Source organism: Procambarus clarkii, chromosome 71 (genome assembly GCF_040958095.1).
Source record: "Procambarus clarkii isolate CNS0578487 chromosome 71, FALCON_Pclarkii_2.0, whole genome shotgun sequence".
In the NCBI taxonomy this organism is placed as follows: Eukaryota; Metazoa; Arthropoda; class Malacostraca; order Decapoda; family Cambaridae; genus Procambarus; species Procambarus clarkii.
In genome coordinates, this window is record NC_091220.1 from 11,111,386 (window position 1) to 11,139,364 (window position 27,979).

Genomic DNA, 27,979 nt, shown 5'->3' on the forward strand with positions numbered 1-27,979 from the left:
TAGCCATGGGCTATCTCCTGGTAGGCGGAGTTTAGCTCCCAATTCCCCCTTAAATACCCGGAGAACTGATATACAGATACACATTGATAGATAGAAACAAAGAGAAAGAAGCCTTGCTACACCACAGAGGTTCCATCAGCCCAGACTAGGCCTGTCCAAGGCCAGGTGGGGACTCGGTCAGCCATACCACTCCTACCCCTCCTCTCTACCATCTTATTCTCAGAGACTTTGGAGAGTGAACTTGTAAGATTGACGTATATTGTGTTTTCAAATTTAAGTGGAGTGTGATTTTCAGGGGCACTCAGCCGTAGTTGCACTCACTTGCACGTAGTTTCACTTGATGTTCAAATATCAACATTAATTCAGACTTTGAGTTGCCACACAAGAAATTGAGTAATTACACTTAGGTAATTACTCAATTTCTTGTGTGGCAACTCAAAGTCTGAATTAATGTTGATATTTGAACATCAAGTGAAATGGTGAATTATAGCTATAGGAGTGAATATATAATAATAAATTAATAATTGATTAACTTACTTATTAAATTATCTTTAATTCTGATTCATAGATCTTAGATACAGTAATGAAAGCTAGAGTGGAGAGCACTCTGAATTGTACTTGCTAAGTTTATGACGTAAAGATTTGTGAAGGAGCGATACTTGATAATTTCAGATAATATTGTTGTACAGACAAGTTCCATTCCAACAAACTCTGCTTTCAGACAACACTCAGCTAATCCCTTTAAATCCCTAAACATGCTAAACATACACTCACTCCACACATTCTCTTGTGTCAATTATATTTATAAAACCCTCTTCTTAAGTGCAAACCCTGTTCTGAAACTCTTCCTGGACAAATGTAATAGAACACACAATCACCACATCAGAAATAAATATATCTTTGATATCCCCTGAGTCAAACTTAATCTGTGAAACATTCTATGCAAATAAAGGGACCTGGTCTATGGAACTCACTCCCTAACGAATTGAAAAGCTGTCCAACCTACGCCTTAATAAAAATAAAACCAAAAAGTACCTAATTTCATCTTCATAGTTTCCTACCTAGTGCTTTATACTTGCACTGTATTTAGTGCTACCCAATCCCCCAATATATATACCTAAGCCATTCAACTTTACCATTGTAGATTGATTGATTGATGAAGATTAAGCCACTCAAAAGGTGGCACGGGCATGAATAGCCCGTAAGTGGTGGCCCTTTTGAGCCATTACCAGTATCAATAGATGATACTGGAGATCTGTGGAGGTGCGACTGCACCCTGCGTGACGGGAGATGTCTCTGGAGTTACCATTGTAGTAATTGCCGTTATCTTATATCATGTTTACAGCATTATACCTTGCAGTAATCCGCAAATTATGCTACAATTTACCTGGGGATAACCCTTAAATTTACTTTAATGTACCTAGTAATCCTGTCAAATTTCTTATAGAAAGTATTTTTTTTATACTTTCTTACAAAGCATCCTTATACTTTCTACCTAAGAAAGTATAAGGTCTTCCTTCCTTTCTACCTCTACTTTCTACCTACCTTTCTACATACCTACTTTCTTACAATGTATTTTTATACTTTCTTACAATGTACTTTTATACCTTCTTACAATGCACCTGTAAACATTTTTTTAATTTTGATAAAAATCACCTTCTTAAAATTATGTGTTAGATTAAGGATCTGCCCAAAATGCTATGCGTGCTAGTGGCTCTACAAGTACAGTATGTAAAACTTCAATGCTCTGTACTCTCATAAACCCAATGTACATTCTTGTATATAAATAAAAAAGAAATTCTTATAATTTTTTTTTTTTTTTTTTTTTTTGGATATATACAAGAGTTGTTACATTCTTGTACAAACCAGCCAAGGTTTGCCAAACCAGCCAATTAACTCTTGAATGGATGGTGGCAGCATATTCTAGCCCTTTCCTCCTTTTTCTACCTCTTTCCTAACCCTCCCATTTTCTTTCATTCTAATCTTTCCCTTTCTCCTGACCACTCTTCCTCTCTCCTCCCTTCCATCTCTCTATCTCCCTCACCCTATGAGTTTTCCTCCTTTCTTTTTCCAATTTTCAATACGTTACAATGGTGACGTTACAGAGAAAGTAATCAGGTCGAGAATGACGGAGCATTTGGAGAGAACCATCTACGTGACAGGGACACCTACCATGACCTCCGTACACTTGACCCGGTCATCCCAGGGACACCTACCATGACCTCCATACACTTGACCCGGTCACCCCCAGGGACACCTACCATGACCTCCGTACACTTGACCTGGTCATCCCAGGGACACCTACCATGACCTCCGTACACTTGACCCGGCCACCCCCAGGGACACCTACCATGACCTCCGTACACTTGACCCGGTCACCACAGGGACACCTACCATGACCTCTGTACACTTGACCAGGTCACCCCAGGGACACCTACCATGACCAGGTCACCCCAGGGACACCTACCATGACCAGGTCACCACAGGGACACCTACCATGACCAGGTCACCGCAGGGACACCTACCATGACCAGGTCACCACAGGGACACCTACAATGACCTCCGTACACATGACCAGGTCACCACAGGGACACCTACCATGACCTCTGTACACATGACCAGGTCACCACAGGGACACCTACCATGACCTCTGTACACTTGACCAGGTCACCACAGGGACACCTACCATGACCTCCGTACACTTGACCAGGTCACCACAGGGACACCTACCATGACCTCCGTACACTTGACCAGGTCACCACAGGGACACCTACCATGACCTCCGTACACTTGACCAGGTCACCACAGGGACACCTACCATGACCTCCGTACACTTGACCAGGTCACCACAGGATTAACGATTAAGAAATTGAACAGCAAGAAGCTACAGGATGACCTGGACAGACAAGGAATGGTCCAACAAATGGCTACTTGAGTTTAACTCAAGCAAGTGTAAAGTGAGGAAGATAGGCATAGGGAGCAGGAAGCCAAATACAAGGTACCAGCTGGGATTAGAAATCCTTCAGGAGTCAGAACGAGAAAGATTGTTGTTGGATTGATAAGTTGAAAGAAAAGGGTTGATATTATACCAGACCTGTTCCCTGAAGCACACATCAAAAGGATAACATCAGCGGCCTATGCAAGGCTGTCAAATATAAGAACTGCCTTCAAAAACTTGTGTATGGAATCATTAAGACCCTTGTATACCTCAGACCAATACTGGAATATGCAGCTCCAGCCTGGAGTCTACATCTAGTCAAACACAAAACAAAGTTAGAAAAGGTTTTGAGGGGAGCCGGTCGGCCGAGCGGACAGCACGCTGGACTTGTGATCCTGTGGTCCTGGGTTCGATCCCAGGCGCCGGCGAAAAACAATGGGCAGAGTTTCTTTCACCCTATGCCCCTGTTACCTAGCAGTAAATAGGTACCTGGGTGTTAGTCAGCTGTCACGGGCTGCTTCCTGGGGGTGGAGGCCTGGTCGAGGACCGGGCTGCGGGGACACTAAAGCCCCAAAATCATCTCAAGATAACCTCAAGATAAGATGCCACCAGGTTAGTCCCCGAGCTGAGAGGTATGAGCTACGATGCAAGATTACCGAGATTCACCAAGATTAGTAAGTAATCTTAGGTGAGTAATCACCAAGATTACTGCAACTAAAGCTCATGATACTGAAAGACAGACGAGTTAGGGAGACATGTTCACTACCTATAAAATTCTCAAGAGGAATTGACAGGGTAGATATAGATAAACTATTTAACACAGGTGGTACGCGAACAAGGGGGACACAGGTGGAGACTGGGTACCCACATGAGCCACAGGGACGTTAGAAGGAACTTTTACAGTGTCAGAGTAGTTAACGAATGGAATGCACTAGGCAGTGATGTGGTGGAGGCTGACTCCATACACAGTTTCAAGTGTAGATATGATAGAGCCCAATAGGCTCAGGAACCTGTACACCAGTTGATTGACAGTTGAGAGGCGGGACCAACGAGACAGAGCTCAACCCCCACAAGCACAACTAGGTGAGTACAGGGACACCCAGCCTGTAGGACAGCCTGTACTCTGGAGCAGCTGGTGACCACATTACAGTGGACCTGCAGTGTTGAGTAATGTAACACCAGAGATAACTTACTAACACCCGTCACCACGGAGATACTACACTCCACTACAGGAGCAGGAGCAGTAACGTGTCACTACAGGAGCAGTAACACCCGTCACCACAACTGCGTCACCACGGAGATAACTCACCGTGTTACTGCAGGAGCAGTAACACCCGTCACCACGAAGATAACTCACCGTGTTACTGCAGGAGCAGTAACACCCGTCACCACGAAGATAACTCACTGTGTCACTGCAGGAGCAGTAACACCCGTCACCACAACTGCGTCACCACGGAGATAACTCACCGTGTTACTGCAGGAGCAGTAACACCCGTCACCACGAAGATAACTCACCGTGTTACTGCAGGAGCAGTAACACCACAACTGCGTCACTGCTGCTCCTGAAGGTCCGGGACTAACATGGTTCCCCCCGTGGACACGACCAGCACGCGTCCACCTCCCTCACCCCTAACACCTCCCCACCCCCTCGCCCCTAACACCTCCCCGCCCTCCCGTCACCTCTCCCTCGCCCCTAACACCTCTCCACCCTCCCGTCACCTCTCCCTCGCCCCTAACACCTCCCCACCCTCCCGTCACCTCTCCCTCGCCCCTAACACCTCCCCACCCTCCCGTCACCTCTCCCTCGCCCCTAACACCTCCCCACCCTCCCGTCACCTCTCCCTCGCCCCTAACACCTCCCCACCCTCCCGTCACCTCTCCCTCGCCCCTAACACCTCCCCACCATCCCGTCACCTCTCCCTCGCCCCTAACACCTCCCCGCCCTCCCGTCACCTCCTCCTCGCCCCTAACACCTCTCCACCCTCCCGTCACCTCCTCCTCGCCCCTAACACCTCCCCGCCCTCCCGTCACCTCTCCTTCGCCCCTAACACCTCCCCACCCTCCCGTCACCTCTCCCTCGCCCCTAACACCTCCCCACCCTCCCGTCACCTCTCCCTCGCCCCTAACACCTCCCCGCCCTCCCGTCACCTCCCCCTCGCCCCTAACACCTCTCCACCCTCCCATGAATGCATGAATGTTCGTAATAATGGATAAATGTGACATGAAATGAAACATGAAATGTTTTAAGTTTAAGTATTTAATACAATCTATGGGGACAAGTAAGATATATTGTATTTACAGATAATTTACCGTGCATATGAAGGGTTGACAACAGGAAGAACGCTCCTGGTGTCACCATGCTTGGCACTTACATATCAGTACTTGCCTAACACTGTCTACGGGAAGGTGAGGTAACAAACATTGACGTTTAATTCCTGCGCCGCCATTATAATATGACGTATGAAAGAATTGATTTATATATGCAACTTATATTCTGTATATAACTAATCAATATAAGGCTAAATATATGTACAGTATATAATTTGCTTAGCTAACAGAATTTTGGGATTACGTTTCTTAGCCTATTAAGTGTCTCTGTAACCTTTCTCAGTATGGCGCAAAAGGATGGGGTTTCGGGTGCATAATAAATAAAATAAACAAACTGAGGATTGTTTACCTAGAGGACGTGCGCGCGCGTGAGGTCACGTGGCACGTGTGTGTGGGGTTGGTACGTGTTGCGGGGCGGTGGTGCCACACTTACTCCCGCCTCCCACCATCATCCACCCCTCCAGCCCTTCACACTATATTATTCCTTCTCTAACTCAATTGGATTAATAGATTTTCTATTTTAATAATAATTTTTTTCCAGCTACTGATTGTAAAATTAAAATACTTTAAAATGAAAATGACATGTGACAACAGTATTCGTTGTTGCCGACTTGTCGTTCATTTATTATTCATCAGCTCTTATACATATTAATGATAAATCTAAATTTAAATAATACATCTACTAATAAAAGTATTAAACTAATAATGACAGGGCAACGGGTTTAGAATGAGTTGTAAGTGTACATTAGAACAGTGTGAGATATTGCTTAGATTAGCAGTGAGAGAGAGTAGGACGCGAGGCATCTGTCTGTAGGAGTCAGCACCGTCCAATACCCGTCCCATACCTCTGTCTGTCTCACTACACCTTCCCCCAGTACACCCGGTACACCCTGCCACTGTCATCCCCAGCCTACACCACCAACAGGTAAGTTCCTGCACTTTGACCATGTTTGTATGCTAGAGCCGCAGAGAGTTTACAGGTTGGGCTGACTAGGATCTTACTAGATCCTAGTTCTAAGACCCTTACTAAATTCTAAGATCCTAGGATCTTACTGACTAGGATCCAACCTGATCTTACAGGTTGGGCAGGAGGCTACATTCATCTGCACCTTAAAACAAGCTTCCCACAGTCCCATATAAGACGTTGTTCTGGAGACTAGAACACACTGAGGGCGTGACAGGGAGACTTGTAACATAGATGAACTATTGTCTAACACAAAAAAATGCTGGCAGTAATGAGAGGCAATGTATGGAAGATAGTCTTGTGGTGTATTATCAAATCAAATCAAATGAAAATCAAATATTTATTCAGGTAAGGTTCATACATACAAGAGATTTTACAAAGAGTGATGGATTTATAGATAGGGCTAGTACATACAATGCCTAAAGCCTAAATTAATAGATCATCCTGTCAGGTGGGGGTATTACATGAGCTTACTGCTAGTTTTTTATCTATATTCTCTAACCTTTCATATAGAATAAGGTAGCAGCACACAGTTGTGTATGCCTAAGCTTGTTAATAATCAAAACAAAGGGCAGAAGTGTCACTACTGGAGTTCACAGGGTTCAAGCACCAGTAATGTAAACTCGCCCCTCGGGGCAAAATTTAAAAAAAAAATTAATTTCATTGTCTACATTAACGACCTTCCATAACGATTAAATAATTATATGAACATGGTTGCTGATGATACAAAGATAATAGGGAAGATAAGAAACTTCAGACGATTGTCATGACCTTCAAGAAGATCTTGATGAAATAAGTGCATGGAGCACCACTTGGTAAATGGAATTTAATGTGAATAAATGCTGCATTATAATTATGGAATGTGGAATAAGAGAAAATAGACTACACACAACCTACAAATTACGTGAAAAAGCTTACATCTATATGTATGATAACATACATCTACTCCTCACATTCTTTTCTGCTGTTTACATATACAAAACCTTATTTCTAAATGATAATGCTGATCTGAAACTTCCTTGATAAATGTAAAAGAACCCATGAACACCACAACTGGAAAAAATATCTCTGATATCCCCAGAGTCAAACTAAATCTTTTATTTATTTATATACAAGAAGGTACATTGGGTTTGTGAGGATACATATCATAGTGATTACATTCTTGTAAAGCCACTAGTACGTGCAGCGTTTCGGCAGGTCTTTAATCTAACAGATAATTTCAAGTAGGTAAATTCTAGCAGAATTTATAAAAGTGACAACAGGTACATTGCAAGAAAAAAATGAGATGAGTGAAATTAGTAGGTATATTAAAGCACATTAGTGGCTCTGATTGATTGCATTGACAGCTTGATTGGTAATTTAACAAAGATTAATAGGCACCATACAGCAATTTGATAGCACATATAAGACAGCAATGATCACAATGGTAAAGTTGTATGGATTAGGTACAACAAGATTGGGAGATTGCGTAGCACTACACAAAGGGCAATTTTAAAGCACAAGGTAGGAAACTACGAAGATGAAATTAGAAATTAGGTACTTTTTAGTTTTGTTTTTGAATGACGCAAAAGTTTGACAGCTTTTCAGTTAATTAGGGAGTGAGTTCTATAGACTAGTTCCCTTTATTTGCATAGAGTGTTTACACAGATTAAGTTTGACGCTGGGGATATCAAAGATATATTTATTTCTGGTGTGGTGATAATGGGTCCTATTACATCTGTCCAGGGAGAGTTTCAGAGCAGGATTTGCATTTAAGAACAGGGTTTTGTAAATGTAGTTGACACAAGAGAATTTATGGAGTGAGATTATGTTTAGCATGTTTAGGGATTTAAACGAGGGGGCTGAGTGTTGTCTGAAAGCAGAGTTTGTTATTGTTCTGATAGCAGATTTTTGCTGGATGATGATGGACTTGAGGTGGTTTGCAGTGGTAGACCCCCATGCACAGATACCATATGTAAGATAGGGATAGATTAGCGCATAATATAGTGAGAGGAGAACAGAGTTTGGAACATAATATCTGATTTTAGAGAGTATATCAACTGTTTTTGAGACTTTCTTGGTTGTGTGTTGTATGTGAGTGCTGAAGTTGAGTCTCTTGTCTAAGTATAAGCCAAGGAACTTTCCATCATTTTTATTGCTGATGTTAATATTGTCTATCTGAAGCTGAATTGCATTTGTTGATTTGCTTCCAATAAGATGTAGTAGGTCTTTTCTATGTTTAGTGTGAGTTTGTTGGTTGACATCCACAAGTGAACTCTCTTTAGTTCATCGTTTACAACATTATTTAATGTGTTTGAGAAGCCGCTGACTTCCTGTTCTTGTCAAGGCCACGTGTGTTTTATTATAATAATAATGATAATAATAGTAATAATAATAATAATATTTTATTTGCAAGAATGTACAATAGGTTGGTGAGATTACTTTTAGAGTGATATTTTAATATTCTTGCAAAGCCACTAACACACATAGTCAGTGGCCCTCAGGTAAATTCAGGTACAGTATTTACTTTCTCAACCAGGTGTACCTTCTTGTATGTAAATATATAAATATACAGTAATCTATTCTATCAATTAGTAATGTAGTTTTTATGTTTAACTCAAATTCAGTTACCTTTATTGTTTAGCTTAAGGACCTGCCTGAAACACTAACACTTAATGGCTTTGCAAGTTTCACTCAAACCCAATGTATGGACGCTCTCAACCCAATGTACCTTCTTGTATATAAATAAATAAATAAATTAAATATATTAAGAAAAAGATCTGGGGCTGGTTATATATTGAAAACAGTCACCTGAGGACCATAAAGAACATTGTGCGAGGAGCCTATGCTATGCTTTCCAATTTGAGAATTGCTTTTAAATACTTGGATGGTAATCCAAGTATTTACAAAAATACAGTCATCAGCGGCAAATGCTGGGTTGGCCAATATAAGAACGGCCTGTAGAAACTTGTGTAAGGAATCATTCAGAACCCTGCATACCACATATGTCAGACCAATCTTAGAGTATGTGGCTCTAGCATGGAGTCACATGCTGGCATGCCACATGACACAAGCACAAAACTAAATTGGAGAAGGTTCAGAGGTATGGAAATAAATAAATACAGGGTTAAATGGATGCTATATTGTATTGATGTGCTATATTGCAGCTTATATTGGGATCTAATTTGTACATACCAGGGCTTACATTAAGGCTGTTGTTACATTGTTTGATCAGAGCGGACTCAATCACATTTCGTTCAACGAAACCCTTACTTTTAACAGTACATTTTGCCCCTCTGAAGTTGATTGATCACATAAACTGGAATATAAATACAGTGCATTCTCACTCTAATGAACCCTGCTCTAACGAATTCCCAGATGATCCGAACAATTGAATTTAGTACTAAATGTTCCGTGGAACATTTAAATGATTGATTAAGCGAGGATTGTTTGTTAAGCTGTCGCCGAGACCGAGCATTGGAGGTGGCTGTCATCAACTATGATTCACCAAAGTGTAAACAGTTGTACAGTGTTTTATTTTGCTTACCCATTGTTTCCAGGGAGAAATAATTGAAAGATGATAAAATGGTGTCAGGGGAGGCAGGTGGTGTCAGTGGTGGAAGTTGTTGTCAGGGGAGGCAGGTGGTGGTGTCAGAGGGGAAAGTTGTTTTCAGAAAAAGACTGGTGGTGGAAGTTGTTAGAAATGACTGGTGGTGGAAGTAGTTGTCATGGGAGGCAGAAGTTGTCAGTGGTGAAAGTTGTCAGAAAAGAATGGTGTTAGTGTTGGAAGTTGTGAGAAAAGACTGGTGTCAGTGGTGGAACTTGTCAGGGAAAGAAGGGGGCGGGGAGTTGTTGTCAAGGGAGGCAGGTGGTGGAAGCTGTCAGGGGGAGGCAGGTGGTGTTAATGGTGTAAGGGAAGGCAGGAGGGTGTCAATGGTGGAAGTTGTCAGGAGAGGCAAGTGGTGAAAGTTGTTGTCAGGGTAGGCATGTGGTGTAGTAGTGAATGTCACTGAAGGCAGGAAGTGTCCTGTCAGGGGGAGGTGTCATTACACATCAGTGAAACGCTGCATATCAAGAAATCCAGACCAGCAATCAATAACCAGCTAATACACAAGTTACACACTACCCACTTTAAGACCCCGGGCCAACACAGAAGCAGGACTGAATGACCCTGCAATAGGAATGGAAGCAACCAGAAGAACATAAGCCGACAACATGACACACTCTTATGTTGATATATTGGGTATTATTAATACCCATGTATTGTCATTCATCTATGTCACCTTACTACCTCACCATAAGAGGATATAACCAGGTGCTAACACAGTAGAATATATATATATACTGTATATATATATATATATATATATATATATATATATAATATATACAGTATATTTATTTACTATTATTATAATAATTATAATAATAATAATAATTGCTGGGTGATGATGGGCTTGAGGTAGATTGCAGTGGTTGAACCCTATCTTATCATACGGTATCTGCCAATGCACAGATACTGTATATAAGATAAGGAAACATTAGGGCATAATATATTGAGAGGAGAACAAAGTTTGGAACATAACATCTGATTTTAGAAAGTATACCGACTATATTATTATTATTATTATATATTATTATTATATGGGTGATGATGGGCATTCAACATATACAGGTACTGTAAATGCATGAAAAAAATGAAAAGAGTGAGATTACTAAAATCAGGGAAAATGTATGTTATGAACCAATGATTTGGATTTCACTCTACTGTACTGTTGTGTATATTGATTGAATTCAGGCAGAAAATGTACATTTCTGTGGGAAGCACTGTTGTCTCCCTGAATTTATCCAAACTGACATGTGCCATATTTGTTTGGTGTAATCAGTCACAAGAGTTCTATATGCCTTCTGGAGATTACAAGGCAGAACTTGGTCCCCTCAGAGAGGCACAGGCAGCAATGGCTATATGAGCACTCAACATTTAGTGTATGTCCTGTCTGCCATTGACTGGGGAATACCCCCCCAGAAACACAGGCAAAATAGTACAAACACCCAACTAATGAAAATTGTCCGAAGAGAGCCAAAGTACTTCCCCCCAAAAGAAAACAAACAAGCAAATCATCATCCAACTAGCACGCCCGCTCAGGCGAGAAGGCAGCTTACCCCACCATTTCGGGACTGATGTGCCTGATGTCCACACGTCTCCTCTGGCCTCGCTTTCCTGTCGGGATTTAGCCTTTGTAGCTGTGCCAGCTGTGTGTGGTGGTGTGGTGGCTAGGTGTTCTCTGTACGCTGGGTTGCATGTGCCTAGGGCTATCTTTCCTAGGTGCCCGGTAAGTACTTCCCATGCATTTCGGGGTTATCTTTCCTGGGACGTTCTGGTCTCACTCCCGTTTGAGGGCTTCGTCACTTGGCATTGTTCTCATCCTTGGGGTATGTCGAGGGTCTTGGGCTTCCTGTCTTGCCCTGGGTAGGGAGTGGGTTTGTTTTGGGTGGGGCACACTGCGGCCGGCACAGCCCTGTATACACGCGGCTGCCAACAATTCTCTCGGGCAATCAGTTTGTTTGTGTGGGTTGCTTTTTTTTTTTTTTTTTTTTTTTTTTTTAAGTATATTGTGGTTGCCGGAGCCTAGCTTCCCATTAGGCCTGCCTAGGTTGTGTTGGTAGTCCTTCTCTGTTGCCCCGAGGTTTCACAGCGACTACTGGTCAGTTTGCCTGCTAACAGACAGGGTTACCGGCTTAGCTAGTCCCAGTGCCTGGGCTTCCTGTAGAGCTAACTTACTCTACGGGCCCTGTAAAACCCCATTGGGCTTAGGGTTACCATGGATGCATCTTCCGGCCCTGTCTCGCCTTGTGCGATGCTGAAGGTTGTTCGTTGCCCCTGCTTCGCAGTGACAATCACCCGTCCTGCCTCTGTCATGCTGCATGTTGGGTTGGTGCCACCTAAAACCCTGAGTCTTGTGGGATTTGTTTCCCACTTGTCATTTAGTTTACCCATTCCTTGTCTGAGGATGTTAGGGTCAGGCAGCGGCTGCATTGCATGCTAGGTTTTCTTTGTTCCAACGAGCCAGGTTGGTTTCTCGATTGGGAGCCCCGGAGCTGCCCTGCTTGGGTTTTAAGAACTAGGATTATAGGGGCGTTGGTTAATTCAACCGTGGTTCAGCCTGCGCCCTTGCTTCCTTCCCAGGTGGGTGTGGTTCACCCTGCTCCTTTTCCCCTGCTTCCAGCTCCCAAACGTCTGAGGGTTTCGTTGTCAGGGCGGGGTTTCGTTTGGGATGAGGCTTGGGTGGCTTCGGGGATTGACCTTTCCAATTTGGGGATGGAGGTTGTTGAGCCCGATTTTCCCACCGAGGCGTTCGAGTCGGCCCAGCAGGCTCCCTTCTTTGACCAGTTTTTTACCAGTTTGACCTTCTTTTACCAGTCTCCGTGGTGTAGTGGTAAGACACTCGCCTGGCGTTCCGCGAGCGCTATGTCATGGGTTCGTATCCTGGCCGGGGAGGATTTACTGGGCGCAATTCCTTAACTGTAGCCTCTGTTTAACACAACAGTAAAATGTGTACTTGGATGAAAAAACGATTCTTCGCAGCAAGGGATCGTATTCCAGGGACCTGCCCGAAACGCTACGCGTACTAGTGGCTGTACAAGAATGTAACAACTCTTGTATATATCTCAAAAAAAAAGCTTTTTCCCAGGACTCCGCTTTTTCTTCAAGGGTGGTGGGCATGGATGAGGGTTCTACCCCGGTGTTGGGGTTTCGTGGGGGGTCCATTTGGAGTGCTTGGGCTCCTTTTGATCCTGCCTGGGCCCTTGTGCCTTCTGGGCAGGATTTATTGTTGCAGGGTCGTGGGTTTTCATATCCACAGTCCCTGTATGAATTTGAGTTGGGTGCGGCTCTCCCTTGGGTTCGTTTCCAAGTGCCCTTGGTCCTTCTAAAGGTTTCCTTCTCGGATTTCCCCAGCAGAGGTTCGGGAGGCTCTTAGTGCTTACCTCCTTTGAGACCCGGTTTACTCCTCTAAAATGGATCCATCTTCATTTGAGTTTGGTTTTTCTTCCCCGTATTGGGTGTGGTACGAGGTTTCGGGAGTCTTCCTGGCTTCTTCCTGCAGTTATATGCTCAGGTTCCCTCTCTTTTGGCTGTCTTGGTGGCAAATGACTATTAAACTTGCAGTCATTTGGCTTTGGTCTTGCACTTTTTATTCTGCAGCTGTCCTCAGATCGGATGTTGAGGCATTGGGGGGACAGGGGCCTTAAGCCGGGGTTCAAGTTTCGGCTCCCCTGCTGATGCTGTTTGCGCTGATTCTCCGGGAGGCAGTTTTTATATTTTTTACCTCTTGTCTCGCGTGTCGACACGGGACAGGGGTTCTCGGTCCTCTCAGGGTGGTCGTGCTGGCACGACCACCCTGAGAGGACCGTTTCTGAAACTCTCAGAAACTCTTCTGAGAGTTTCAGGTTCTCTTGGGTTTCGGTGGTTTGAGGTGGGCTTTTGGTGCCAGTTTCGGAGCCTGTGTGCCTTCTGGGGCATTCTTCGTCTGATCAGCACGGTGGTTGCTCTGTGCGGAAGTCAGCTTCTCTGAGGTCGTGTCGGCTCTTTCTCGAGTCTGTTGATGCGATGGGGGTAAGGCTGGCTCTGTTTGACCGTGCTTGGTTCCATGAATCGTGGGCTTTTTGGGTCATCTCTGCCGGCCTTTGGTGGTTCGGGGTTGGTAGGACAGGCTTCTTTCCTGTCTCTCTGTTGGGTCATCTTGGAGTGGGTTCGCTTGGGCATGGTTGAAACGACTTCGTCCCAAAAGTGGGTTTCCTGCTTGTTCCTGGTTCCGAAATGGGACCGAGTGGATCTTCAGTTCATTCTGAACTTGTCCTGTCTGAACCGTTTGATTCCTTGCCTCTCCTTTTGGATGACCACATTGTCCCAGGTCTGATTTCTTCTCGAGCTGGGCACTTGGATGATTTCTCTGGACCTCAAGGATGCTTATTGGCACGTTCCTATTCATCTGGGGTTCAGAGATTGGTTAGGTTTTGTGGTCGGACGACAGGCTTACTGCTTTCGTTGCCTTCCATTAGTTCTGAATCTGGTACCTCACGTTTTCACGTGTTAAACCAGGGTCGTTGTGGCCCGTCTTCATCTCCTAAATGTTTGGGTTCTGGCTTACCTCGACGACTGGTTGGTGTGGGCTCCCAGCCAGTCTGTGTGTCTGCTAGCCAGGGATGTGGTTCTTTCCCAGCTTGCCGGGTTCAGGTTCCTGGTGAATTGGCGGAAGTCCCATCTGGTTCCACCCTAGGTTCATACTTGGCTGGGCCTCGTGTGCGATTCTCAAAATAACCCTAACCATCAGTTAGGGTTATTTTGCCTTTTCTTTCTTGCCTTTTTCTTGGCCGGCATCTCAAGCTAAATACTGTCGCCACTCATCATGCGGCGGGTTTGCGGAGCCACTGAAGCTTGCATTCGGGGTGGATGTCACTTTTGCTCCGTTCTGCAAGCTTTCTGATGCGTTTTTCACTTCTGGCCTGCTCATGCATCACCTGAGCCTTCTTGGACCGGGTGCTCTTGGTTTGTGGTGGCCCCTTCAGTCTGTGATTGTTTAATGAAGGCCTTGTTTCTGTTGGCTTTCGCCTCTGGGGGGGGTTGGGTTGGGGAGCTTCATGCTCATCTCCAGCACAGAGGTTTCTGCTACTTTGGTCCTGGTGGTTGTTTTGTTCATTTGCAGTCATCTTCTTTTTTGGCAAAAAATGAGATGGCTGGCTTCTGGAGGGGTTCGTTGATGGTGAATGCTTGGTTGGTTAGGCCGGAAGTGCATCATATGTTGCGTCCACTGGCAGCTTTACTTCGCTACCTGTGGGCCACTGGATTGGTGACAGAGGACTCCCTCTTTGTGGATCTCGTTTTTCCTGGATTCCTGTTCTAGGGCTCGTGTTTCTTAGGTTGTCCGCAGAGGCATCGAGTCTAGCCAGCCTGCGGTCTACCATCGTTCCCATGATGTAAGGAAATATGCTACTCTTGCTGCTGTGGTTGGTAATATGTCTTGGGTTGACATTCGGGGGTGGGGGTTTAGGAGGTCGAATAGGGTCCTGGCCAACAGGTATCTTGTCAACGTTCCGGGCTCTCTCTGGCCTTGTGTTGCTTTCAGACATCTGTTGTGGCCTGTTGTCTCATCTTCTTGAGACTTGCGGTGCTGCTGCCATCCCAGGTAAGTCCCTATTTTATTTATCTGTAGGTAGTTAGCTTCAAGGAGCCGATGGGGCTCCCCACATAAATCTAGCATTGAAAGTACTGTAATGAAATGCCATTTTCTGGGCGAGCTCTGGAAGCTTCATGATACCCTCCCTTGGCGGTTTTCATCGTTCTATGAATTGAGGGGCTGCCCCTCCCCCTCCTCCTTTTAGGGGAGGGGGGGGACACTTTCAAACGGGCGTGCTAGTTGGATGACAATTTTCTTGTTTGTTTTCTTTGGGGGGGGGGGAGTTCTTTGGCTCTGTTCGGACAGAGGTTGCAATTTTTACCAGTTGGAGGTTTGTATTGTTTCGCCTTACTTTCTGGGTACCCTTCCCAGTGAATGGCAGACATGACAATGTAGGGTGCACATAATGGCCATTGTTTCCTGTGCCTCTGAGGGGACCAGGTTCTGGTTCGGGGTCCCCGGTAGGCATACAAAAGTCCTGGGACTGATGACACCAAACTAATATGGCACATGTCCCTTTTGGATAGCTTAAGGAAGCCTCCCAGCTCCTCCAGAAAATAGTGTTTCATTACATTCAACGCTGGTTTTAACGTAACAAAATAGTTTTATTATATTTTTATTAATGACAGGAACAACAAATCATGATTTTCTGTATTTTTTATTTATTCTGGAACTAATCAGAGCAATTGAGATATAATATGATCACATTTCTTGTGTTGAGTTTGGACTAGTGTTGAACCAAGTTTGATTTGAGTGAGGTGCCACTACTCCTCTTCTTATGTTTTAAAAAGAAATGTGATTGACCTAATTTTACATACAGTACTTGACTTCACAGTGATAATATTTTACAGTTAAAGTGATAAATAGTGTATTGTCTTACTGCAGCTAACAAAATGGGCGAGCAAGGTGGCAAAAAGGGAAAAAGCATCGATCCTGATGTCATAAGATTTGAGGAACGAGCTAGAAATTTGGAACGTGCAGCTCAGGACATGCAGAAAATGCTGCAGAAGAGTAAGTATATGACTGCTTTTGTCTCAAGGTTAACATGTGTATGTTAGACTTCTGTTTTATTATATATAATGGAAAGACAGCCAACTGCATATTGTATATTCTGTTGAGTTATAGATTCCCTGGCAAAGATTCTGTAGGTGAAATATGGATAGATAAGTTAGTTCAGTTCAGTTCAAACTAAACTATTTGACCCAGTTTGACTGTACTACTGGGACTCGGTTTAAGAGTGCCGGTAGTACAGTCGGGTTTGTTCTCAACTCGCACTCGAGAATTCCGGATTCGAATCCCGGGCGGGACAAAAATGGATGAGGACATTTCTTATCATCTAATACTCTGTTCACCTAGCAGTAAGTAGGTACCCGGGAGTTAGTCAGCTTGTTGTGTGGTTGTATCCTGGGGGGGGGGGGGGACTTCAATATAAGCCTAACATGTATAAATACACTCTGGCTGCCTGTCCCCCAACACAGGTAATTAAATTATGAATTAAACTCACACTATATCTTGTGCTGCTCACTCCTGCAATATTAGTGATTCAGACCTGCAACTTCACTAGTGTAATCATTTCTGTCAATTTATATTGAACTGTAGGTATTATGTTGAAGTCAAATTTGCCTACAATGTACCTATTATTAATTTTGCCTTTTCTGTTAGAATAAGGACCTGCCTGAAATGCTACGGTTGTTAATGGGTTTGCAAGAATGTAAGAACACCAGTGTTATGTATTCTCACAAACCCAATATACTTCTTGTATATAAAGAAATAAAAGTAATAGTGTTATCAGGGCAGAGTGATGTATAATTCATTCACCTATATACAGTATATATAAATAGATAAAAAAGTATGCCTTCATTTTCAAAAACTGTTATGCTTTATTTTTAATATGTTATTTAAAGTTCATTTGTTGTGTAACTGTATTCCTAAGAATTTCCTTTCAGCTGTTCTCTCAATTTGGATAGTGTTTACTCTCCGATCTATGCCTGGTATATCTTGCTGTGTGTGGTATGCTTCCTGGTATGTCTTTGTCATTGTTGAGGGGGAGTTTGTTAGTCAGCCTCATCAGAATTTTTTTTTTATATAGTTGTTGACTGCTTCAGTAACATTGGTTATGGAGGCTTCACTGTGCAGTCTGAAGTTATTTATTGTAAATAATCCAACCTACACATATGGAAGCACCTTGGGAAATTTTGTCAATGGTCATCACTGAACTTAACAAATACAGTACTGTATGTACCAAGGAGAGAGAATGAAATAGAATTAGATGGATGTCATAAGCAGGGAAAAAAAGCTCCAACAATCCTCGTGCACCCACAAAAGTTTCACATGTTGTGTGGTATGTACCTTAGAACATCCGAGGTTGGTATGCACACCATGGGTAGAACATCTGAGGATGGTATGCGCAGTGGAAGGATTAGAGACTTAACATGAGTTTGGCTAATTACACAGTTTTTCCCCACTGCTAAATCTACATTATATAGTACTGTCTTAATTTTTGCTTTTGCAGTTGCATCAGAGAAATCAGCATCTTCAACATCCCCTGAAAGATCTGCTAGCAAGAAGAACAAAGTAAGCTAAAGTAAATCCTGATAAAAACTTAATTATTAATTGATACAGCATTTTGAAGTTATTACCATCTCACTTGTTTCTCCATGTATACTAATAATATATTGGTGCTAGTTCTCTTGCAATGTAGGCAATGTTTACTAGTGTACCTAGTTCTCTTGCAATGTAGGCAATGTTTACTAGTGTACCTAGTTCTCTTGCAATGTAGGCAATGTTTACTAGTGTACCTAGTTCTCTTGCAATGTAGGCAATGTTTACTAGTGTACCTAGTTCTCTTGCAATGTAGGCAATGTTTACTAGTGTACTTAGTTCTCTTGCAATGTAGGCAATGTTTACTAGTGTACCTAGTTCTCTTGCAATGTAGGCAATGTTTACTAGTGTACCTAGTTCTCTTGCAATGTAGGTAATGTTTACTAGTGTACTTAGTTCTCTTGCAATGTAGGCAATGTTTACTAGTGTACCTAGTTCTCTTGCAATGTAGGCAATGTTTACTAGTGTACCTAGTTCTCTTGCAATGTAGGCAATGTTTACTAGTGTACCTAGTTCTCTTGCAATGTAGGCAATGTTTACTAGTGTACCTAGTTCTCTTGCAATGTAGGCAATGTTTACTAGTGTACCTAGTTCTCTTGCAATGTAGGTGATGTTTACTACAGTTTACCTGGCTCTCCTTTCAATACAGCTGATGTTTAGAGTACCTGGCTCTCTTTTGATGTTGATGTTACTACAGTACCTGGCTCTCTTGTGATGTTGATGTTTACTACAGTACCTGGCTCTCTTGTGATGTTGATGTTTACTACAGTATCTGGCTCTCTTGTGATGTTTACTACAGTACCTGGCTCTCTTGTGATGTTGATGTTTACTACATTATCTGGCTCTCTTGTGATGTTTACTACAGTACCTGGCTCTCTTGTGATGTTTACTACAGTACCTGGCTCTCTTGTGATGTTTACTACAGTACCTGGCTCTCTTGTGATGTTTACTACAGTACCTGGCTCTCTTGTGATGTTTACTACAGTACCCGGCTCTCTTGTGATGTTTACTACAGTATCTGGCTCTCTTGTGATGTTTACTACAGTACCTGGCTCTCTTGTGATGTTGATGTTTACTACATTATCTGGCTCTCTTGTGATGTTTACTACAGTACCTGGCTCTCTTGTGATGTTTACTACAGTACCCGGCTCTCTTGTGATGTTTACTACAGTACCTGGCTCTCTTGTGATGTTGATGTTTACTACAGTATCTGGCTCTCTTGTGATGTTGATGTTTACTACAGTATCTGGCTCTCTTGTGATGTTGATGTTTACTACAGTACCTGGCTCTCTTGTGATGTTGATGTTTACTACAGTACCTGGCTCTCTTGTGATGTTGATGTTTACTACAGTGTACCTGGCACTCAAGTGATGCTGGTTATTGTTAGGATTAAGATACGTGTAGGATTAAGGTCACTTAAGATTAGGTCCGTTTTGTTAAGATTCGATGCAAATTTGTATTCATGGCACCTATACCTGATGATGTCGCTGTTTGTTGTTGTTGTTGTTGTAATAAACATTGTGTGGAGCGCACGTTTGTTTCTATTCCTGCTGAATTATAAGTCATGTTTACTAAAGTATACCTGGCTCTTGTGGTGTTGGTCATGGTTACTACAGTGTACAGTGGTCCCTTCATTTATGAATTTAATCCGTTCCCAGAGAAGGGTCGTAACTCAAAACAAATTTTCCCATTAGAAATAATGCAAATTGAATTAATCCGTTTCACACTCCCAAAAGTATTAACTTCAAAATGCATTTCATACATAATACACACATATATTTTGTACTGTAGTATGTAGAAGTTTTAGCTTATTTTTATTGATGACTCTTGTTGGCGTATGGAAGACGGTGGGAAGGGGGAAGGAGGAGAGGTGTTACTGTTTGGAAGGGGAGTCCTCTTTATTATAACATTAGTCAGTGATGACTTCTCTGGGTTATTTTCTCTGTTTTGCCTGTATACTACTAGGACCTGGTTGTGGCTCACTGCTGGTTTTTCTCACTAAGAACCTTTCCATAGAGACTTGTTTTTCCCTATGTCTGAACACTTGTCTGTAGTGAGGCATCAGAGTGTCATTAAAAAGGTTAAGGCAATGGCCTACTGCAGCTTGATTTGGGTGAGTCGTTTCAATAAAACTTTGCATTACTTCCCATGCTGCACATCACTTCTTAAGTGTTGAGGAAGGAATATTCTGTACTGCCTCCTTCCCTGAAGAAATTTCCTCAGCTGTCTCTTATTGCAGCTCCTTGTGAAAGGCTAGGAGTTCTTCGGTGGTCAGTTCTTCACCGTGTTCCTCCACCAACTCACAACCCACAACACTCACAACACTATGAATGCCACTTCTTTTTCTAAATTTCTCAGACTATCCCCTGCTCACCTTAAACTCTTCCGTATCTTTAACACTCGTTCCAGGGGTTTTCTTTATAAGATCTTCATGCAATAACCTTGCTTTTTCACAAATAAAATGCTATCACCCGCTGATGCCTTGTTGTGTATCCAAATAAATAACTGTTCAACATCCTCAGGTGTTTGTGTTCTGTTTCGTCATTATTGATACGTCTTTTGCCACTTTAGCACTCATAATGTCCTTTTTCTCAGCAAGTACGGTGGATATCGTTGACATATATTTGTTGTACTGCCTACCTAGATCAACAACCCGCACACCATCTTCATGTTTACGAATGATCTCTTGTCTTTCCTCTATGGTCATCCTCACATGTGTTTTCTTAGGTTGAACCTTACCACTGACATTCTTGGGATGCATAGCATGATATATAATAATTTTATGTTCAAAAAACAAAAAGACACAAAAACAATAAAATTCTTTACAAAGAATTGAAGCGTGATTCTCACTAAGAGGGCGGCTCGAGTAAACTGAAGTTGAGTCGCCCGTGCCACCAGGAACCACACGCTTTGTCGACTCACGCGAGTATTAACAAAGTCGCAAGTCGAGGCAAAGGTCGTAAGTCGAGTTGAATTTTCCAACGTAATTGGAGTTGTAACTTCAAAAATTTGTAAGTAGGGGCATTTGTAAGTCGAGGTTCCACTGTACCTGGTTCTTGTGATGTTGGTCATGGTTACTACAGTGTACCTGGCTCTTGTGATGTTGGTCATGGTTACTACAGTGTACCTGACTCTTGTGATGTTGGTCATGGTTACTACAGTGTACCTGACTCTTGTGATGTTGGTCATGGTTACTACAGTGTGCCTGACTCTTGTGATGTTGGTCATGGTTACTACAGTGTACCTGGCTCTTGTGATGTTGGTCATGGTTACTACAGTGTACCTGACTCTTGTGATGCGTCCACTCACGCAGACGCTGGGTTCGGGTCCCTGATGCCTTCCATCGGCTGCTGTGTTGCCTGCTTCCTCTTCGGGTTTTTCGGGGTTCGGTGCTGTGGCACCTACCCGAGCCCTCACTCGATGTGTTCACGGATGCGTCGTCTCTCGGCTGGGGCTTTGTGACCAGTGCTCGCCAGGCTGGCCAGGGTTGGTGGGGTTCCTCCTTCCATTGGGCTCACAGCACGGTGTGGGAGTTCGCAGCTGTGTGGCAGTCGCTTCTGAGGATTCACAGCGCTCACGAATCGATGATTCGGCTCCATTCGAACTGTTCCCCGGTGGTTCATTGTCTGAACTGCGGGGGCTCGATGCAGTTCGTGCCTCTTTTGAGGCTAGTAGGGTGATTCATCTGCTGAGTTCTCGGGGTTTGACTTTCCTGGCGGTTCATATCCAGGGAGTGTACAATCTCCTTGTGGATGGCCTGTCCCGTTTCATTCCCCTGGCCACGGAATGGACGATCGATGCTGACTCATTCCGTTGGCTCTGCCAGACGTTTGGGCGCCCAGAAGTGGACCTCTTCGTGTCGGCCTGGTCGAGGCATCGTCAGATATATGTGCCCTTCCCCGATGGCAAGGCCGTCGGGGTCGATGTGTTTCGACTGGAATGGTCTAGGTGGGGTTACCTGTACCGCTTTTCCCCAGTTCGGTTGTTGCTCTGGGTTCTGGCTTGTTTGGAGACTTACTAGGGAATAGTAGTCCTGTTGGCCCAGCCTTGGCCCCCCCCCCCCCCCAAAAAAAAAAAAACCCAGCGGTGAATGTAAGGAAATGCCATTTTCTGGGTGAGACCTGGAGGCTCCCCGGCAACCCTCCCTCCAGTTTGCAGTTTTCGCAAGTTTTGACATCCAGCCTCAGAACCTGGGGGGTGTGGATAGGCGGCGTGGGGGGTCTGGGGTTCCCCCTTTCCCCCTCCCGGGGAGGGGGAGATGTGCAGACAGTGGCGTGGTGACAGTGGTGACGTTATGCTCGTTTGCTCGTTTTTCGTTCGGGAAGTTCTGTTCAACAGTTTGGCTTTCAGTAGCAATATTTTCACCAGATAGGGTTTGTTTTGGGGTGCTTACTTTTCTGGATGCCTGACCAGGTCGATGGCAGACATAGAATTCTTCCAACCACATGGGGGGTTTCTATAGGCCATTGCTCCTCGTGCTGCTCTGAGGGGGCCAGGTTCAGGCTCCTGGTCCCTGGTAGGCCTAAGAACTCCATTCGCTTTGACTGATGCCAGGGTCTAATACATTCATATCAGCCTGGATAGCTATAGGGAGCCTCCGGGTCTCGCCCAGAAAATGGCTTTTCATTACATTCAATGCTGTTCTTATTTTTTTTTTCAGGGCAACAGAGGTAGCAAGTCCATGATGAACTTAAGCTCTGATGAGAGTAATAAGCAGTCTAAGGAATTTAGAGGGCGGGGAAGGCGAGGGAATTCACCACAACATCCCGGGCACAGACAGAATGCTCCACAACATCCCGGGCACAGACAGAATGCTGGCCTTTTGGGCCGTGCTCCACCTTATCAAGATGGTAGTCAGTTTGGCTTTGGGTTACATCATGGTATGATGCCTCAGGGTCCACCACCTAACTACTATCCATCACATCAAAGCCCTTCTGACTATCAAGGGCAGATAAATCCTCCACAGTATGTACCTTACTCTGGCAGTGGAGGATATAATCAACCACCTCCCTCATATGAGGAAGCAAATAGACAAAATCATTCTAGTAAATCTAAAAACCGTAATACTACAGGACTAACTCCTGAAGCCTTGGTGAAAGCCATTGTTATGTTTGACGGGCAGTGGAGCACATCTGATACACTGAGTCGTCAGGTTCAAAAGAGTGAGCAGGAAATTGCAATGGTGGTGAAGTCTCGTAAGGATTTATTTTCCTTTGTGGAAAAGGACAGGGGGCTAGTGATTGAACTTGTTCCCAAATTAGTCTTATGCTCACAACACTTGTCTGAAAATGGCTGCTTGTCTCGTGATTCATGCAAAGATCTTCATATGTGTAAAACCTTTGTAACAGCATTTTGTGATGCTGGTGCATCATGCCAGTACGGGCATCGATGGGATACTAATCACAATACTCCCATACTCTCAAAGTTATACTTAGACTTGATTGATAAACGTGTCTTACATCAAGTGATGAGGAAGGTCTGTAAAGGAAATGCTTCTATAATTTGTGCCTTTTATAATAGCAAAAATGGATGCAAGAAGAATGAGAAATGTGGTTTCATCCATATCTGTAAAGATTATGTGATGAATTGTGGAAAATGTTCAATATCAGATTGCTCCCTTAACCATGATATCCTTACTGATCACTGTAAAAAGCTGCTGAAGAGATTTGGTATTTCCATAAACGAGAGTCCACGTGATATTTTGATAAACCTAATGTCTCAAATTCAGCGTCAGGAAGACCAGTCTTCTACTGGATCATCCGGTACAAAGATTGAAGGAAAAGTAGAGAAGGATAAAAAATGTGTTGAGAAGAAAAGTAAAGACAAAGATAGTGATCAGTCTTCAACTGCACCAGAGAAGACAAAAAGTGGAACCAAAAAGAAAGATAAAAAGTCAGATGGAAGAAGCAAGCCAATGGATGACAGTCAGGATGATGAACAGTCTCCTGTGTCTCCAAGGAAGACAAAAACTGGAGGAAAACACAAGGGAAAAAAGAGCAGTGTTAATAAAAGTGAAGATAAAGAAAATAATGGAGACAGTGACCAGGCTGTGTCAGGTAAGACATCTGGGAAGGACAAAAGTGGAGGAAAAAAGAAAAAAGGTAAAAAGGCCAACGATAGCAGTAAAGGTGACGATAGTGAGGACTCCTCCTCTTCAGACAGTGACGCTCATTCTCAGCATTCTCATGATAGAAGTCAGGTAAAGAATAAAAAAGTAGTGGGAGATGACAGCAGTAAGAGTAAACGGAAAAAGAGAACCACCTACTATTCTTCTGATGTTTGTGGTGATGTTCAAGTACCTGAGATATGTCTTTTTGCTGTTAATGATAAGTGTATCAATGCCAAGAAGGGTTGCAAATATCTACACGCAAAAAGTTTGTTTCATTGGCAGTTTGAAAGAAATGATAAATGGTATAATTTTCGCATATTTCAATCCAAGGCACTTGAAAATGCTTACAGAGATGTCTCCAAAGGGAGCATCCAGATACCTTCCCTTGACCCAAGCAAGCTGGAATCTAATGCTAAAGAACTCCTCAATATTTTGGGGACTGAGTTATGGACAGCTAATTTTAAGGACATGACCATGAATGATTCTTCAGGATCAGCTCAGCTTAAAATTCGACGCATCTCAACTCGTTCTGCAGGAGACTTTGACAATCCAAAATCTACTGTGTATGAATGGTACTTTATTGATGAGCAAGGCAAATGGATCTCTTATGGTCAGGCTGATAGTCTGGGTAATCAGGAACTTGTCTGCAACGTCACCTGTGAGGACATTGAAAAGCAATATTTGTCAGATCCTTCCTCGTCAATGGTAATCAGTAATTCTCAATACAAGTATTGCTTGAATTTTGCCCAAATGACCCAGACTAACCTCAAAACAAGTAAGGTGAGGGAAATCCGCAGACGCCCATCACGACTCTCCTATCAGAAAAAGTCCTCTAGCTCAGACCAGACTTCTGTTCCTAATAATTGGCTTGTGATGGGTGGGAATCAGACTCATGTCCTTGTTCCTTTGGACCCTGGTAATAAGGAATACCAGGAGGTTGCAAGTCGTTTGCGCCTCACGCTTCCCAATGCTAATGTACAAAAAATTGAAAGATTGCAAAATCCATATCTATGGCGCCTTCTGCAGTACAAAAAGGCATCCTTATCAAGCAGGTAATTATTTTATGAGTTTTTCCCCCTATACTGTATAATGTAATGTAAAGTAAAAAAGTGTTGTCCTGTTAGTTGAAACTTATTTTTATGTCAGTAGTCTTCCACCATCTATGTTAAAAACCTTATGTTTTCATAATCCAATTTAATTTTTGCTTAAACTAATTATATTAACATCAGACAACTTAAAAATGCATTTTAAAACTCATCAGACACAATTTGGATTTTTATAATGCTAAATGTGTCCTTCCCTGCCAAGAACATTGTATGCAGTATCCAACATATGAATGGCTGTAAATATAGCACCGGAATTATTATTGATTTCTAACAACCAGTATATCATATAAAATTATATAAGTAATGTTTTATATGCTGTTTTATCTTTTATCAAATTTGTTCTGTACATAAAATGCTTTATGTAAAAAGAGGACATGTTTGCAACCACCAATGAGAAACTGAACACCATGGGATCTTCAGTCTGTATGGTGCAATATACTAGTAGCTCAAGATGGTAACATACTGACAGTGGGAGTATGCTACAGGGCTGACACAACAACACCAGAGGAAGTTACTGATCTGCATAATGTGATCAATGCTGCATCACAAACGCAAACTCTTATAGTGGGTGATTTTAACCATGAGACAATAGATTGGGTAAATCTAACATCACAAGCTGAAGGAGATCAATTTCTAGACCTGGTGCAGGACTCATGTCTCATACAACATGTTGTAGAGGCCACTTGTGGTAACAACATTCTGGACCTTGTGCATGATCGATCATATTCAAGTAGGGGAAAAGTTCACCCCATCGTGTGATCACAATATTCTAAGATGGAATACAATTACAGAAACTCGTAGAGGTACAGGATGATGACATAGATTACCATCGAGAAAACTATCAGGGATTGAGAGAGCAATTGCAAAACACCTCCTGGAGGGAGCTGATAGGTGATCAGGGCATGGAAACATCATGAAAAAAATGTCAAAAAGGTCATTACTGAACTTGTTCAAAGATATGCGCCAAAAACTTGAAAGAAAAGAAAGCTAACAAGATGGATGACATAAGTAGTAATAGAGCATTAACTAAACGGAACCTCTGGAGATGGTATAAATCCATGATGAACGTCATGGATTATGAGATAAATAAAAGGGCATTAAACTCGGCTACCAGGAAATCAGATAAGCCAAAAGAAACTACAAAAGAAAACTTGCCCAAACCATAAAAGAAGATCCAAAATCATTCTATACATATATATGAAGTGAAACCAAAAAGAGGACTGTAGGACCTCCTAAAAGATGAGACAAACCAAGTTATATTGGATGATAAAAAGGCAGCAAATACTGAATACTTTACATCAGTGTTCGCACTAGAAAGATTGAACAACATCCCATCACCCACACAACACTTGGGGCCTGGTAGCCTGGTGGATAGCGCGCAATACTCGTAATTCTGTAGCGCGGGATTGATTCCCGCACCAGGCAGAAACAAATGGGCAAAGTTTCTTTCACCCTGAGTGCCCCTGTTACCTAGCAGTAAATAGGTACCTAGGAGTTAATCAACTGTCACGGGCTGCTTCCTGGGGTGTGTGTGGTGGGGAAAAAAATAGTAGTTAGTAAACAGTTGAGAGGCGGGCCGAAAGAGCAAAGTTCAACCCCCGCAAACACAACTAGGTGAATACAAATACATTAATATACTGAAAAAAGGTGACACCCCTAGGGTCAACACTTGCAGCAGAGGAGCTCCAGCATATTTCAACAATCCTAAGTATTGTAGTACAGGTTGATGGTAGTGAGTGGTGTCCCAGAGAACATAAAGGTATAGTGCTCCTGAAAAATAGGTGAGATAACAGGAAAGTGCTAAGGGAAGTGAAAAATCGGATGAGAAAAAGTTGCCCTAGTGTTTACAGTGCAGAGAAGAACATTCAAGATGGCCACTGGCAAGGGGAAAAACAAAACAGAGCTTGATTTTGAGGGATTCAATGAAGAAAGCATTGATATTAGTAGTCTACATAACAAGTTGGTAAATTTAGATACTATAGTGAACTCTCATGTAGAAATAATTAGTAAATTGAAAGAAAGTAATGACCATTTGAATAGCAAAGTTTTATGTCTTGAGGGTTTAGTGAAAGACTTGCGCAAGGATAAGAATCAATTGGAAACAAATTGCAAAGCCATGGAAGAAGAAAATAAACTCTTAAAAATAGCTTTGGAAGAAGTTAAAGTAAATTTAAACATAAATGACTACAATAGGTTAGGCAAGGAAATTCAACAGGAGAAACAGCTTTTGTCAGCACAGATGGAGGAAGTTACACAGGGAATAGAACAGTGCAAGAAAGATATGCAACTCACTTATGCACAAGTGGCCAAGGAGAAGGAAAACATAGAAGAAGCAGTAAAGGAAGTCAAACACTGCAGCAACCAAGATAAAACAAACATTAGGCTAGAAGTGAGGAAAGAATTGGCATCTAACCCGAAGTTGGTGCAAAACACAGTTGATCGGAGTAAGTCCCTGATCATTTTTGGCTGCAAAGAAAAGGCGATAACATCTAGGTCAGAAAGAGCTGTAGAAGAAGCTAAAGTAGTAGATAAAATTGTTGGCCTCGTGGAAGGTCTTACAAACAGAGAGAATGTGTGCGACTACAGGAGAATAGGCAGGTACGTAAAAGGGAAAGATCGACCTTTGAGGATCACCCTAAACGGTGCCAAACAGATGGAAGAAGTACTAAGGAATGCTAGAAAATTGCAAAGGGATGAGGATGGGAAAGGGTGGTCGTTAAGACGAGATCTTTCAAAAGAAGATAGAGAGAAGCTGAAACTGAACCTCGCCGAGGCAAA

At 42.9% G+C, this 27,979-nt stretch overlaps 2 protein-coding genes across 9 annotated transcripts in view; one reads left to right on the plus strand and one right to left on the minus strand.

The window, feature by feature from the left end:
* LOC123745524 (protein mono-ADP-ribosyltransferase PARP12) overlaps positions 1-4,630 on the minus strand; it is a 41,770-nt gene extending 37,140 nt beyond the window's left edge. The window contains exon 1 of one of the 4 annotated variants that reach the window (XM_069311983.1): positions 4,454-4,630. The gene's annotated coding sequence lies outside the window, so the exon portion shown is untranslated. The other 3 variants (XM_069311984.1, XM_045726118.2, XM_069311985.1) reach the window with 3 other exon arrangements.
* Positions 4,631-6,033: 1,403 nt separating this feature from the next.
* LOC123745523 (zinc finger CCCH-type antiviral protein 1) overlaps positions 6,034-27,979 on the plus strand; it is a 36,723-nt gene continuing 14,777 nt past the window's right edge. The window contains exons 1-4 of one of the 5 annotated variants that reach the window (XM_045726113.2): positions 6,034-6,191; positions 16,271-16,396; positions 17,898-17,959; positions 22,647-25,147. In XM_045726113.2, the coding sequence (XP_045582069.1) occupies positions 16,279-16,396; positions 17,898-17,959; positions 22,647-25,147 (2,681 nt within the window). In that variant the 5' untranslated portion in view covers positions 6,034-6,191; positions 16,271-16,278. Of the gene's footprint in view, positions 6,192-10,744; positions 10,811-15,776; positions 15,847-16,236; positions 16,397-17,897; positions 17,960-22,646; positions 25,148-27,979 lie in introns of those variants that run through there. The other 4 variants (XM_045726115.2, XM_045726114.2, XM_045726111.2 and 1 more) reach the window with 4 other exon arrangements.